The 12,293-nt window shown below is 34.7% G+C and overlaps 1 protein-coding gene and 3 long non-coding RNA genes across 4 annotated transcripts in view; 3 read left to right on the top strand and 1 right to left on the bottom strand.

Moving 5' to 3' along the window:
* LOC103514700 (protein LSM14 homolog A) overlaps positions 1–1,517 on the top strand; it is a 6,517-nt gene extending 5,000 nt beyond the window's left edge. The window contains exons 7-8 of the mRNA XM_008479597.3: positions 709–851; positions 1,272–1,517. Of these exons, the coding sequence (XP_008477819.1) occupies positions 709–851; positions 1,272–1,279 (151 nt within the window). The 3' untranslated portion in view covers positions 1,280–1,517. The remainder of the gene's footprint in view (positions 1–708; positions 852–1,271) is intronic.
* Positions 1,518–2,596: 1,079 nt separating this feature from the next.
* LOC113469731 lies at positions 2,597–3,657 on the bottom strand. Its single transcript, XR_003393063.1, has 2 exons — positions 2,865–3,657; positions 2,597–2,714 (listed from the first exon to the last, which is right to left on the bottom strand). It is a non-coding gene; the product is annotated as an uncharacterized LOC113469731 (long non-coding RNA).
* A 2,946-nt stretch (positions 3,658–6,603) lies between these two features.
* Positions 6,604–7,529, top strand: LOC113469730. Its single transcript, XR_003393062.1, has 2 exons — positions 6,604–6,653; positions 7,412–7,529. It is a non-coding gene; the product is annotated as an uncharacterized LOC113469730 (long non-coding RNA).
* Positions 7,530–8,987: 1,458 nt separating this feature from the next.
* On the top strand, positions 8,988–11,460 carry LOC108253065. The gene is made up of 2 exons (XR_001809659.2): positions 8,988–9,920; positions 10,058–11,460. It is a non-coding gene; the product is annotated as an uncharacterized LOC108253065 (long non-coding RNA).
* The last annotated feature ends 833 nt before the right edge of the window (positions 11,461–12,293 follow it).

The following is a 12,293-nucleotide window of genomic DNA, read 5'->3' as shown; positions in this document are numbered from 1 at the left end:
GCTGTTACCCTCGTAACTATCACAAGTATTGTTTAGCTGTGGAGTAAAAGGGACTTTTCCCGTCCTTCTAGCAGGAAACATGTTTATTCTATTGTCTCTTTTCCGTGCATTCCAACGCAGAAGCTGGCGTCAGGAGGCAGATGAATCCGGAAACGATCGGGTGGCGGCCGGCGCGGGCGGCTATCGAGGCAGGGGGCGGTTTATCTATGGCGCGGCCGGATACACCACTCACCGCAAATACAAGTAACCAGGCCGAATAACGTGAGAATGACCCGATTTTTACCCTATCGTTTTTTTTATGAGGTGGGTGGTGGGAGAGAGCGGGTGCGACACAGCCACACCGTCTACAGGTGTGTTCCACTGTCGCTGACGGCCGTCGATCGATGTTTGGACACAACGTAATGAAGCAGTTTTATTGCTACGAAATAAGAACGGCGGTGATCACTTGTTTCTCCATTATTTTCCAGTGGTTTTTATCAGCCCCGAATACTTGATGTTCATGTACGTGGTATACAAAATACGTACCTCGAGAACGGTTTGTCGTAGATTACCTACGTAGAGCGATGAATTTGTGTATTTTCAAAAAAAAAAAAAAAAAAAAAAAAAAAAAAAAAAAAAAATCGGATAGTCACCCGTCCAGATACTAACCGCAGAAAACGTTGCTTTACCGAGTACCCTACTAAACTGTTTGTTACTTTTTCCGCACAGGGGCGGCTTTGGACCTCGCGGCGGCAATCAGTACCAGAGGCAGCAGAATCCAGGCGGCAAGGAGAATAGTGCCGCGCCTAGTGTAGGAGTCAAAACTGCGGCCCAGGTCGTAGCCAGCAATCCAGCCCCCGTAGCTGCTGAAGGTAAATTTACCTCCGGGGGATATTCAATTATTGGGCCTGGTTGGTTTTCATAATACGCTTCAATGGCCTAAAATATTTCATTTTCTAAAAAAAAAAAAAAAAACAATGAACTCTTGTACTTTGAAGAAGATGTAGATGATGTAGATGATGTTACTCCACTTATTGTTAGCTTTGTCCTGTCTTACCTGTCCAAAATTTACTTGGAAGATAATTAGTATCATATTGGGAAATACTCTTCCTTTTCATTTGTCCCTCAATAAAAAGGAAAATTTTAGAAATGACAGTTACTTTGCTGTGATATCTTCAAACATTGTGATTAGGCTTATCGGTACACCTCAATTATTTTTTTCTAGAAAAAAAATCTTTTCCTATATTGAAGAAAGCATCTAATCAAATGATTGTTTGCCCTTCTGTTCACAGCAAAATAAAATGACACGTTGAAAACACCTCACACCCCTTCCTCTCATATGATGCGTTGCAAATGCATCCTTGCAAATTGATTGTAATATACATGCTCCCTCTGGACAAGAACAAGGAATCAAGCTATGGATTTAAGTTATTTTAAATATGTACAGACAAAAATGGAAAGCAGAAAAATGAAGATTATGAAAATGGACACACCAAAGGAGAGGTATTTATTGAAAGAAAATGGATATATTAAGGAAAGATTGAACTAGTTATTGGAAAAAATTGATACATCAAGGAAAGATACTTATTATCAAAGCAGAAAAATGAAGATTATGAAAATGGACACACCAAAGGAGAGGTATTTATTGAAAGAAAATGGATATATTAAGGAAAGATTGAATTAGTTATTGGAAAATATGTATGGATTCTTCAAGGAAAGATACTTATTATTGAGTATTCTTTTGGACAATTACACTCAATGTGAACAAGGTCTGTGTCCTAACTACAGTGTATTTTCATATTAAAATATGTAATACATGGTCCAAGATTAATATCTCTTATTGGAGATGTGGCCATAGTAGGGCATTTGTCCTATTTAGAGCTAAAAAGGATAAATTCATAGTCTGTCACGAAGATTTATTCATAGCATTTTTGCATCTACTGTCCCAAACTCCCTAATCTTTTAATTATGTTTTTTGTTAAACGTTTAAAATTTACTTATTATTGAAGGAAAATTAATACATATATGAAAAGGCATTTTTAAATATTTATTTAAAAACATGGTTACATCAAGGAAAGATATCAATTATTATTTATTAAAATAAATGATTTATTCAACAAAATTTCACCAAAAGCAACGTTTTTTGAAATTAAATCGAGAATGCATAATTAGGACTATTTTTAGTCTTAGCCAACAGTACAAAGAAAAATGCTATTTGGTTTTATACACTTAAATGATTTTTAATACATAAGCATTTATTTAGAAAAAAAAGACCTATTAGTCAATAATTTCAAACATTAGAATTAACTATAATTAAAGTTTTGGTGATACCATCTTTTAGGTGCAACCAAGGTTTTGGTGAATTTTATTCAAATATTTCCAATCTTTTTTTACTATTGAAAGTTGGAATCAGCATCTGTCGTGAAAGACGAATAGGAATTTGAATTTGTTGTGATTGAATGAGGACAAAATTATATCTTTCCCTTTTCTTTTATAGAATTTTATTATTATTTTTTCCCACAAAATTGATCCATTTTTTTTCCTGTTTTACAAAGTAAAAACAATTTCATCAAATGAAATTATAAAATGACACAAATAATAGGATATCCAGGTTTTCTTTTGACTTCTTTTCATCAGGCCATATGTGGTTTGAATTCAGTTTGAAATTTTTCCACCCCAAGTAAAAATAGGAAACCGACACGAAAAAACACCAAAGATTTGTGTTTTTGGTTTACCTAGCGGACAAATTTCTCTAAAAAAGTAACATTTTTACTTGAAACATTGTGTTGGGGTCGTATGTAAACGTGAGCACGTAAATTGAAAGTACATTATTTGAAATATTTTATGTACTTTCCATTTTTTTTCCTTCTACGGCCTGTATTTACCTAGCGGACAAATTTCTCTAAAAAAGTAACATTTTTACTTGAAACATTGTGTTGGGGTCGTATGTAAACGTGAGCACGTAAATCGAAAGTACATTATTTGAAATATTTTATGTACTTTCCATTTTTTTCCTTCTACGGCCTGTATAGCACGTTGATGATGCTAATAATATTAAATATCTGCAAAAGCACTTAAGACTAAAAGATGGGGTATTCTCAAATCTAAGGAAGTTTGGATACGTTTATTATACATGCAAGGTACTTAAATTTTATTCAATTTGATGATTGCCCCCAATTCTGCAAAGGAAAAGGAGATAATATTATTCTACTTAGGTACACATATGTTTGCAATTTTCTTTTTGGTTTATTTTAAGGAACTATGTCTGTAATTTGGATTTGGAACCCTAGTATTTGTATTTAAAGTTTATATTTATTTTGGGGCAAGTTTTGAGACTGATGTTTGAGAAAGAACTTTTTTCCTTTTTCTAGTTTGTAATAGACAAATATGTAAATAAAAATCCAAGATTCAATCTTAGGACGAAGATTCAATCTTCGTTCGAATTCCTTAATTCGACGTAAAAATGAGGAAAATTTTGCACTAACAAGTGGTTGCTGTGACGTCATTATTTTTGTGAAATATGACCTGTAAAGTTGATTTTAGAATCGCTGCCCAGTTCAACCACCAATAATATTGAATACTTTAGTTGATCGAATTGACTTGAGGTGGATTGATTGAATTGAATTAATGCCTTGCAACAGTCTCAAATCTTGAACCATAATTTATTGTAAAGATTATTTGAAGGTTTTTTTTTTTTTTTTTTTTTTTCAAGTAGGTAGTGCTAATTGGATTAATAAAGAGGTCTGTTTAAACTGTTGATATAATGGGACTCATGAACCTTAGTTGGAAAGCGAACGTCTCTGGTCCCCTTAAATTTTTTTTATACCTGGATAGGACTAGAAAGGCCTTATGCTTTTCAGTACATATTGGTACCATTCCATAAAGATTAACGGTAGCATTTTGTCTCCTCTCAAATCTCGAAAAATTAATTTTTTGAGGTCACTTCCTCTCCCTCTAAGGATGTTTGTTTTGCATACGTTTTAGAAAATAGACCCCCGGTTTTCTTGACTTATGCTTACAAAAATAGGTATCTTTGGAAGGACTGAAGTTTTTTCTGTATACGTTTAGAGGAAGTTTCAAAGTCGATGAGAATTTTTTTATCCGAACGTAGGAAATTTTCCTCAGCCTCTTGGCTGCTAGATAGAAAAACATTAAAACGATAGAAAAACATTAGATATTTTGAAGGGCGATAGAAAAACCTTAGGTCAAAACGAAATTTGCTGTACTTTAGCTTATCTTGAGCAAAACCAAACTTGTTGGCTGTCTAGTGTCTTTACTGATGAAAGTGAAATTGGCCTCTTTGTAAGCTTTTTTGTTTTGTTATGTATCTGCTTTAAAGAATGGTACTTACTGGCTGAGTTTTGATTTTTTTGAAAATGTTCGATTAAAGTGTGAAGAAAGCTATTAATAAAGCCATTTCATTGCACCCCAAAAACGACATTTCACTCGTCTTTTCTTAAAATCAAATTACAAAGATTATTATCAGAGAAGAGGAAACAAGAGGTCTGATTTAAAATTAGCTAGGTATGATTAGGATATTAAATGATATTGTGAAAAGTAGTTTTTTTTTTTTTTTTTATGTTTGATAGAGTCGGCGAAGATAGAGGGAAGTTTGATAGAGTCAATATATTGACTTGGGAAAAACACCTTTGTATATCTATTATTATGTTCAATAAATAAATAATTGAATTGAACTGCAACGAGGAAGGTCTTATCGTCCCGAAATTCAAGAGAGAAGGAGGAACATCTTACTTCAAGAACATCATTTCCATCATGAATGCAACATCCTATTCCACAATGAAGCCCATGGCAATGGACAGAACATTGTGCCTATCACGACACGAAGCCTTTAGATGATGATGATTAATGAAAGTATTGCAGTCGGTCCAAATTTTTCGTTTTCTTCTTCTTTTTTCAGGCCCGATTTGACCGTCTTAACTTTTGGGGTTCGACCATAAAGCTGAAGTCAAATGACATATGATTGAGAGCTAGAAAAAAGACAGTTCTCTAGGATTGTTTTTTTTTTTATGTTTGATAGAGTCGGCGGAGATAGAGGGAAGTTTGATAGAGTCAATATTGACTTGGGAAAAACACCTTTGTATATCTATTATTATGTTCAATAAATAAATAATTGAATTGAATTGAATTGAACTGCAACGAGGAAGGTCTTATCGTCCCGAAATTCAAGAGAGAAGGAAGACAGGATAGGAGAAAGCTAGCCGTTCCAAGAACGATTTATCTCTTGTCTATAAAGTCCACACCGGGTGGGAATCAAGCCGTCAAGCCCGCGACTAAGCGCTTTCAAGGCAGATGCGCTACCAACCAAGTTAACTGGCTAGTACAATCCCTTTATTTTGACTTATATTTTTTAATCGCTTCTTGACCTTCTAGCTAAGATCAAATATCTGCAACCTCCGTGGCGGAGTGGATATCACACCGCAGGTCCCGAGTTCGGTTCCCGGCGGGGTATTTTAAATATGTTTAATACTAGTATAAACTTCAATATTATTAGTATGACTTGTAGTGTAGGTCTGTAGGTATTAGGTAGGTACCTAGGTATATTTCTTACTTTCAATTTTTTTTCAACCTTCTCGGCCAAGGGCATCACTCCGGAGGTCCCGAGTTCGATTTCACAGCTTGTTGGTTTTAAACCTGTATATAAATTCGATTCTCTTCAAAATGCTATCTCTTCAACTAATGTTGGTAGACAATTCAATTCCTTGAAGTTACCTACTCAAATCTTGTATAATTTCTGCCAAAAATTCAATCATTTAATTATTGGTGTTCCTGAATTGTTGGTTGTCTACAGTCTTTAGCCGAGCTTCCCCATCTCTTGCTTTCTTGTTATTTGCCATCAGCACATGTTAAATTTCACTTTTCATGTTGGAGGAAATTTGTTTATTTTTATGAACAAAGAAAGCCATGGTCATGTGTGACAGGTAGGTACAATCATGTTCATTCAAAGTTGTATCTTGCAAACTCATTCATTCTATTGTGAACCATGATAAAGTATGCGGTAGGTACAATCATGTTCATTCAAAGTTGTATCTTGCAAACTCATTCATTCTATTGTGAACCATGATAAAGTATGCCATTCATTCATCGAACATATTTTATTTTTATCTGGATTGTACCTGTATTTTCCTTCTGTATTATTTCATTTGATTGAATAAATACTTTATTTTTGAATTTGAACTGTCTAATTTATTTAATGTATTTTTTGAACTTGAACATAATCCTTTTGATTTGTACCTACCTTTCTGAATGTATTTTCCTTCTGTATTATTTCATTTGATTGAACAAATACTTTATTTTTGAATTTGAACTGTCTAATTTATCTAATGTATTTTTTGAACTTGAACATAATCCTTTTGATTTTCCCCCCATTGGTGAAGTTTTAAAAATGGTATGTATTGTACTTAGAGGTTCCTGTCTGTTTTTGGAATTTGAAAAATACCGGTAAATCTTGTATCTTGACGTCATGACGTACGTTCCCGTACGTAATGACGTCACATTAACTTTCCCATAGAAGGTGTCACTAGTGTAATGCGTTTGAACAGATGCATTATTTTTGTCGGGTACGAATGATGGGGAAACAGACGATTTTGACAACACAACTGTTTGAAGTCCTTCTTCGACAACATCAGCTGTGAGGCCGTCGAGCGAAGCAAGGGGTGAGTTTGATCCTTGAGATGGGTATTTAATTTTTATTCATGCCCGGGTCCACAAAATGAGTTAAAGCTTCATTTAAGTAAACTTTTGGATTAACCAATCTAACTGATTTCTGAAAGGTTTGATTTTTTCTTTTTGGAATTTGAAAAATACCGGTAAAACCTGCCTCGGTAGCGTAGTGGTCAAGACGCTCGCCTGGTAAACAGGAGGACGTGGGTTCGATCCCAGCCGAGGCATGGAATTTTATCCTCATTTATTTGAGATTCTGACCACATAATAGTGGAGCCCTAAGGGTTAGGTGGTAGAAAACGCCTCCGGCGTTAACCTCGCCTAGTGGTTACCTTCCACTCAAGAGTCTATTATTATTATATCTTGACGTCATACGTACGTTCCCGTACGCGATGACGTCACATTAACTTTCCCATAGAAGGTGTCACTAGTGTAATGCGTTTGAACGGATGCATTATTTTTTGTCGGGTATGAATGACGGGGAAACAGACGATTTTAACAACACAACTGTTTGTACTCTTACTTTAGAATGGCAAATAAAAATTAAATTTTCAAACCTTTTTTAAAGATACTTTTTCGCCGACTTCAGTTTTGGATTTTTTCGACTTTACCTAGGAATTGACCTTTCCTTCTAAATTACCTGTACCTGTACTAAATACACAAGTCCTTGTTTAGACTGCGGAAGTAAAGGGACTTTTCAGTCCTATCCTAGCAGGATAAACAAGATATATTCTCTTCTTTTCTTTTCCAGTGCATTCCAACGCACAGACTGGCGTCAGGAGCGCAAGATGAACTCGGAAACGTTCGGCGTGGCGGCCACGAGACGCGGGGGCGGCTATCGAGGCAGGGGCGGTTTCTACTATGGCGGCGGCCGAGGCTACAACCATCACCGCAACCACTACAATAACCAGGGCCGGAATAACAGGTATACATAGTTTTTTTATATTTAAATTTAATCTTATTCATTCACAAACACTCAATGTTAATTCCTCTTCTTTTCCACAGCATCAGATTTCTCATCCTCCTCCATCGGCAGCCCCTGGGTACCCAGGTGTAGTGCAACCCACACACACTCATGCCTACTCGCATCATCTGGGTGCTGCACCTGGCAGTCATCTCATGGCAGGTAGCATGGGAGCCTCACATCACGTTCACCCATCTGTGTCCGCTGGAGGATACAACCCCATGTCCGGTATGACATTTACTCGTGAGCCCCACAAACCCTTGCCCGTGTCCCATGTCGGGGCTCATCCCGTGAGTGTGGGCCATGAGCCACCGTCCCCTCGACCATCCCAAAATCAAAACTCGGTCCCCAACATGAATCATCAGTCAGGAGGCAGTTCTGGTAAGACGAATCTGACCTTTGATTTTCACATCAAAGAAAGCATCCCTGTGTGTCGCTTGTCAGCATCGTGAAACCAATAACTGCACCCCCACTGCTTATGCTAAATACTGCCTGCCTTATTTTGCTCTTCTACACACTTCATATTTTTTCAACTATAGTTTTGTACTTTTTTAGAAATTCTTTAATTCAAGGCATTTTTCTTCTTCACTTGAAGAAGTTCTCATGGAAACACTACTATGTATTTGCAAAGAATATCCTCACTCCTTTTTTTCCAAACTAACAAACTTTTGCATGAACCCGTGAAGAATATTCTCAAGTTAACTAACACTCTTGCATGAACCCATAGATTTTTGGCTAATAGAACACCTGCCATGCTTCTCTAACCATTTGCCTGTGGTATCTCATATTTTCACTGCTGCACGGAATTTCTGTAGTTTTCTATTTCTTCATTTCAAATGGAATTAGTAACACTACTTTGTGAGTAAAGGGACTTTTTTCAGTCTCTTTCTGAAAGTACAGACGGTATATTCTATTCTACTGCATGAAATTATAAGTAGCACATGATTTCCTAAATGGTCACCAATTTTTCCCCCTCTAAATCTTTGCCTGATTGATTCAACTATAATTTTGTGACTTGCACGTTTTTAATTTAGAATAACAGCATGCCCCTTTTAGGGATTTATAAGCATGAGAATTCTACTTGTAGGGTTAGGTATTTGATTTTAGAAACATATTCTCTCTTATGCATTTTTTTTTTAACTTTAAATTTAAAACCTTGTTAACTCATTTTCACTGGGTTGATTGACTTGAAACTTTAGTACACTTGCGTAAAGATCTTAAATGACAATAGGATAGTCTATTAGAGAATTTGGTCACAAGCCTTTGTGCTTCTTAGATAGTAATATAACTTACAATTGACATTTGTCAACTGCGCTTGGAAGAAATAAAAGTAAATAAAACATCTTTTTTTTTTTAGTAATTTAAATGGTTTTGGAAATTTTTGTGTAGGCCTTTTAGAAATAACTCAAAATGAACTTTTTTGTTTCGGAGACAAAAATTGCAGTTGAAAACGGAGGGTGAAAAAATTCGTGTAAATTTATGGTCTCATTTGTATAGAGGAGAGACTAATATGAATGTAAATTGTGTTCCCCCAAAGAAAGCTCCCTCCCTTATTCTGATCTTTAGAAAGGCGTATTGTTAAAGGCTCCCTCTGATTTTAAGGAAGGCATACTTAAAAATGGGATTATTTTGAAGTTCAGTCACCACTAATATAAAAGCGAGAAGTTCAATTAGACTTCACTGGTGACTGATCTTCAAAATAACCCTGTTTTTGAGGAAATCTGTTGCAAAAGTGCCTTCATCAGAAGTGATATTTCGAACAGTGGATTCCATTCAGTTGCTGTTATTAATTTTTTCTCCAACCTTTTTTGTCTCCGATTGTACCCCGGTAGAGGAAGAATAAAATTGTGTATTTTCCCTGGCGTAATTATTCGAGGAAAAATTCAGTCTGGTTGACCGGGGTATTTTTTTTTTTTTTTTATATTGCCTCACAATTCCTCCCTCATTTTCCTTTGGGCATAGATTTTTTTTTTTTGTTTCTTTTTTGACTCTTTTTTTCTACCTACCTATATTGTTTTTTTTTTTTAATTTGTGAAACCCTTTGTTTCGAAATTGGTTGTTGAAAGAAAATGTTTCTGTGTTTGTTTTTTCTAAGGACTCTTGAGAGTTTTTTAAGTAAAAGTTTGTTCAGGTGTGAAAGTTATTGTGATGAATTTGACGAAAGCGATTGAAACAGTTCTTCTAAGCTAAGATATATCGGAAAAAGACGTGGGTTAAAATTAAAGGAAAAAGCCTTTTTGTTGGATTGACTGGAGTTTGAGAAATGAGTGATTTCGTTTTGACCTTCGCTATCTAGGTGTCCTCTTAAAGGAATTTAAGTATTTAAAGGAACTTAAAAGGCTTTATTTAGAAATTTTAAGCTGTCGATTTTCTCGTGGGAACGGTAGTCCCATTATTTTAACAGTTATAGAACTTTTTTTTTACGCTATCTAGGTGTCCTCTTAAAGGAATTTAAGTATTTAAAGGAACTTAAAAGGCTTTATTTAGAAATTTTAAGCTGTCGATTTTCTCTTGGGAACGGTAGTCCCATTATTTTAACAGTTATAGAACTTTTTTTTTTAATTTAATATAGCACAGCTCTAGAAAAGGTACCTTTACTAATCCAATAATTATTTTATTTGATCAATTCCTTTAATTCATTTCAGTACTTTTATAACACGATGAATTTAAGATACATACATACTCTTCTTATGTCACGTTCTTGATCAGTAATTTTATGCTTTGGAAACTGTTGCTCCAAATTAGGTGTAAGAGATTTTGTTGAGATCAGATACGATTTTGTGATTCTTGGTTTTAGATTAGGATCTTTTAAGATTTTAGGATTAGGAAGATTAGGACCAGACCCGAATAGAAAAAAGTAAAAACTTGGTCGAGAAAAAGTACTAACTTTTTACTAAAGTACTATTCTAACTTTTTAGACCTTGCCGGATTTGAACGAGGAATCCTTTGTTTGTGAAGCCAATGTCATACTTTTGGTAGGTTACTTTTGTATTTAGGATGAGTCCTAGAGTGGTAGATGTACAAATTTGATATGGAAATAAAAGATGAAGTGAAATACAAATACAAAGTATCGAGAATTTTTTTTTTCTTTAATCCCAATTTTAATCATATCCCTGCATTTTTTATATCCCCCCCCCTACGAAGTGTTCAGATTTTAGTTTTCCTCATTATTTTTTCTTTTCTTTTTTTGTTTAAAATTGGGGTTAAAAAGCGCTTATTTTTCAATGGGACAGTGCAGAAAATGACTACGTTTGTTTTTTACGTATCCAAAAGAGTTTTCATTCCCTGGTGAAATAATTAGCTATTTGACTTGAAATGTGACAGTGTGCCTTATATATCCCCTCAGTCTTCATAGAAAAGCCAATACTTTTATCAGCCTTGAAATTTTACCGACCAAAATACACCCTAGGTCAGACACAGATCGCTCTGGGGGAATTTTGTCAGAATTGAAACGTCTGGGATATTTTCACCCGAAAAATCGGTTCTCGGCAAGGTCCACTGAGGATTTGCATTGAGTTTAATAAGTGCTCGGACACAACTGAAAATTGTTGAGCTGAGGAATAAGAATTAAGAGTAGGGAAAAAATATAGCGAGAACACATACAATTAAAACAAAATAAAATACAGTGATCGCTTTTGGCGATCTGAACTGCCCCTTGAGCTTTTTGGGTGCAATTTCTTCCTTACTTTTTTCCTCCAATTAATAAAAATTACTTTTGCACATTTTTTTATTTATTTTTTATTTTTATTTCGTTTAATTTAAATAAAAAATTGGATAGTTTCATTTTTATTTTCAACTATCACAATTTAAATAGAATTAAATTTTCCCATGTAAAATCAAGTAGACGGGGGGAATACACAATAGCGAGAACACATACAATTAAAACAAAATAAAATACAGTGATCGCTTTTGGCGATCTGAACTGCCCCTTGAGCTTTTTGGGTGCAAATTCTTCCTTACTTTTTTCCTCCAATTAATAAAAATTACTTTTGCACATTTTTTTATTTTTTATTTTTATTTCGTTTAATTTTAATCAAAAATTGGATAGCTTCATTTTTTATTTTCAACTATCACAATTTAAATAGAATTAAATTTTCCGATGTAAAATCAAGTAGACGGGGGGAATACACTATTGAAAAAGGTTTTGGTTGGGTTCGAGTATTCTTTTGGACAATTACACTCAATGTGAACAAGGTCTGTGTCCTAACTACAGTGTATTTTCATATTAAAATATGTAATACATGATCCAAGATTAATATCTTATTGGAGATGTGGCCATAGTAGGGCATTTGTCCTATTTAGAGCTAAAAAGGATAAATTCATAGTCTGTCACGAAGATTTATTCATAGCATTTTTGCATCTACTGTCCCAAACTCCCTAATCTTTTAATTATGTTTTTTGTTAAACGTTTAAAATTAAGGGACCTCAAAACGTGTTTTGACACTAAAAACTGACCATCGAAAATTTGACCCGATTACATTACTTTCCTTCCTATAGGATAAGGAATGTAAAAAAAAAGTGGGAACCGGCTCTAAGCTGGAAAAGTAAAAAACTTCGTTGAATGTACTAGTTCCCATCGGATCACTGGAATAAGCTCATATCCCCTCTTTCAAAGAAAATTACGGAAATTAGTTTCAAAACTTTAATACACAAAAGTCGCATTTTTCTT

This window comes from Diaphorina citri, unplaced genomic scaffold, assembly GCF_000475195.1.
Source record: "Diaphorina citri unplaced genomic scaffold, Diaci psyllid genome assembly version 1.1 scaffold1205, whole genome shotgun sequence".
Classification (NCBI taxonomy): domain Eukaryota; kingdom Metazoa; phylum Arthropoda; class Insecta; order Hemiptera; family Psyllidae; genus Diaphorina; species Diaphorina citri.
The sequence above is the reverse complement of the archived record's forward strand: the minus strand, read 5'-3'. Positions and strand labels throughout refer to the sequence as shown.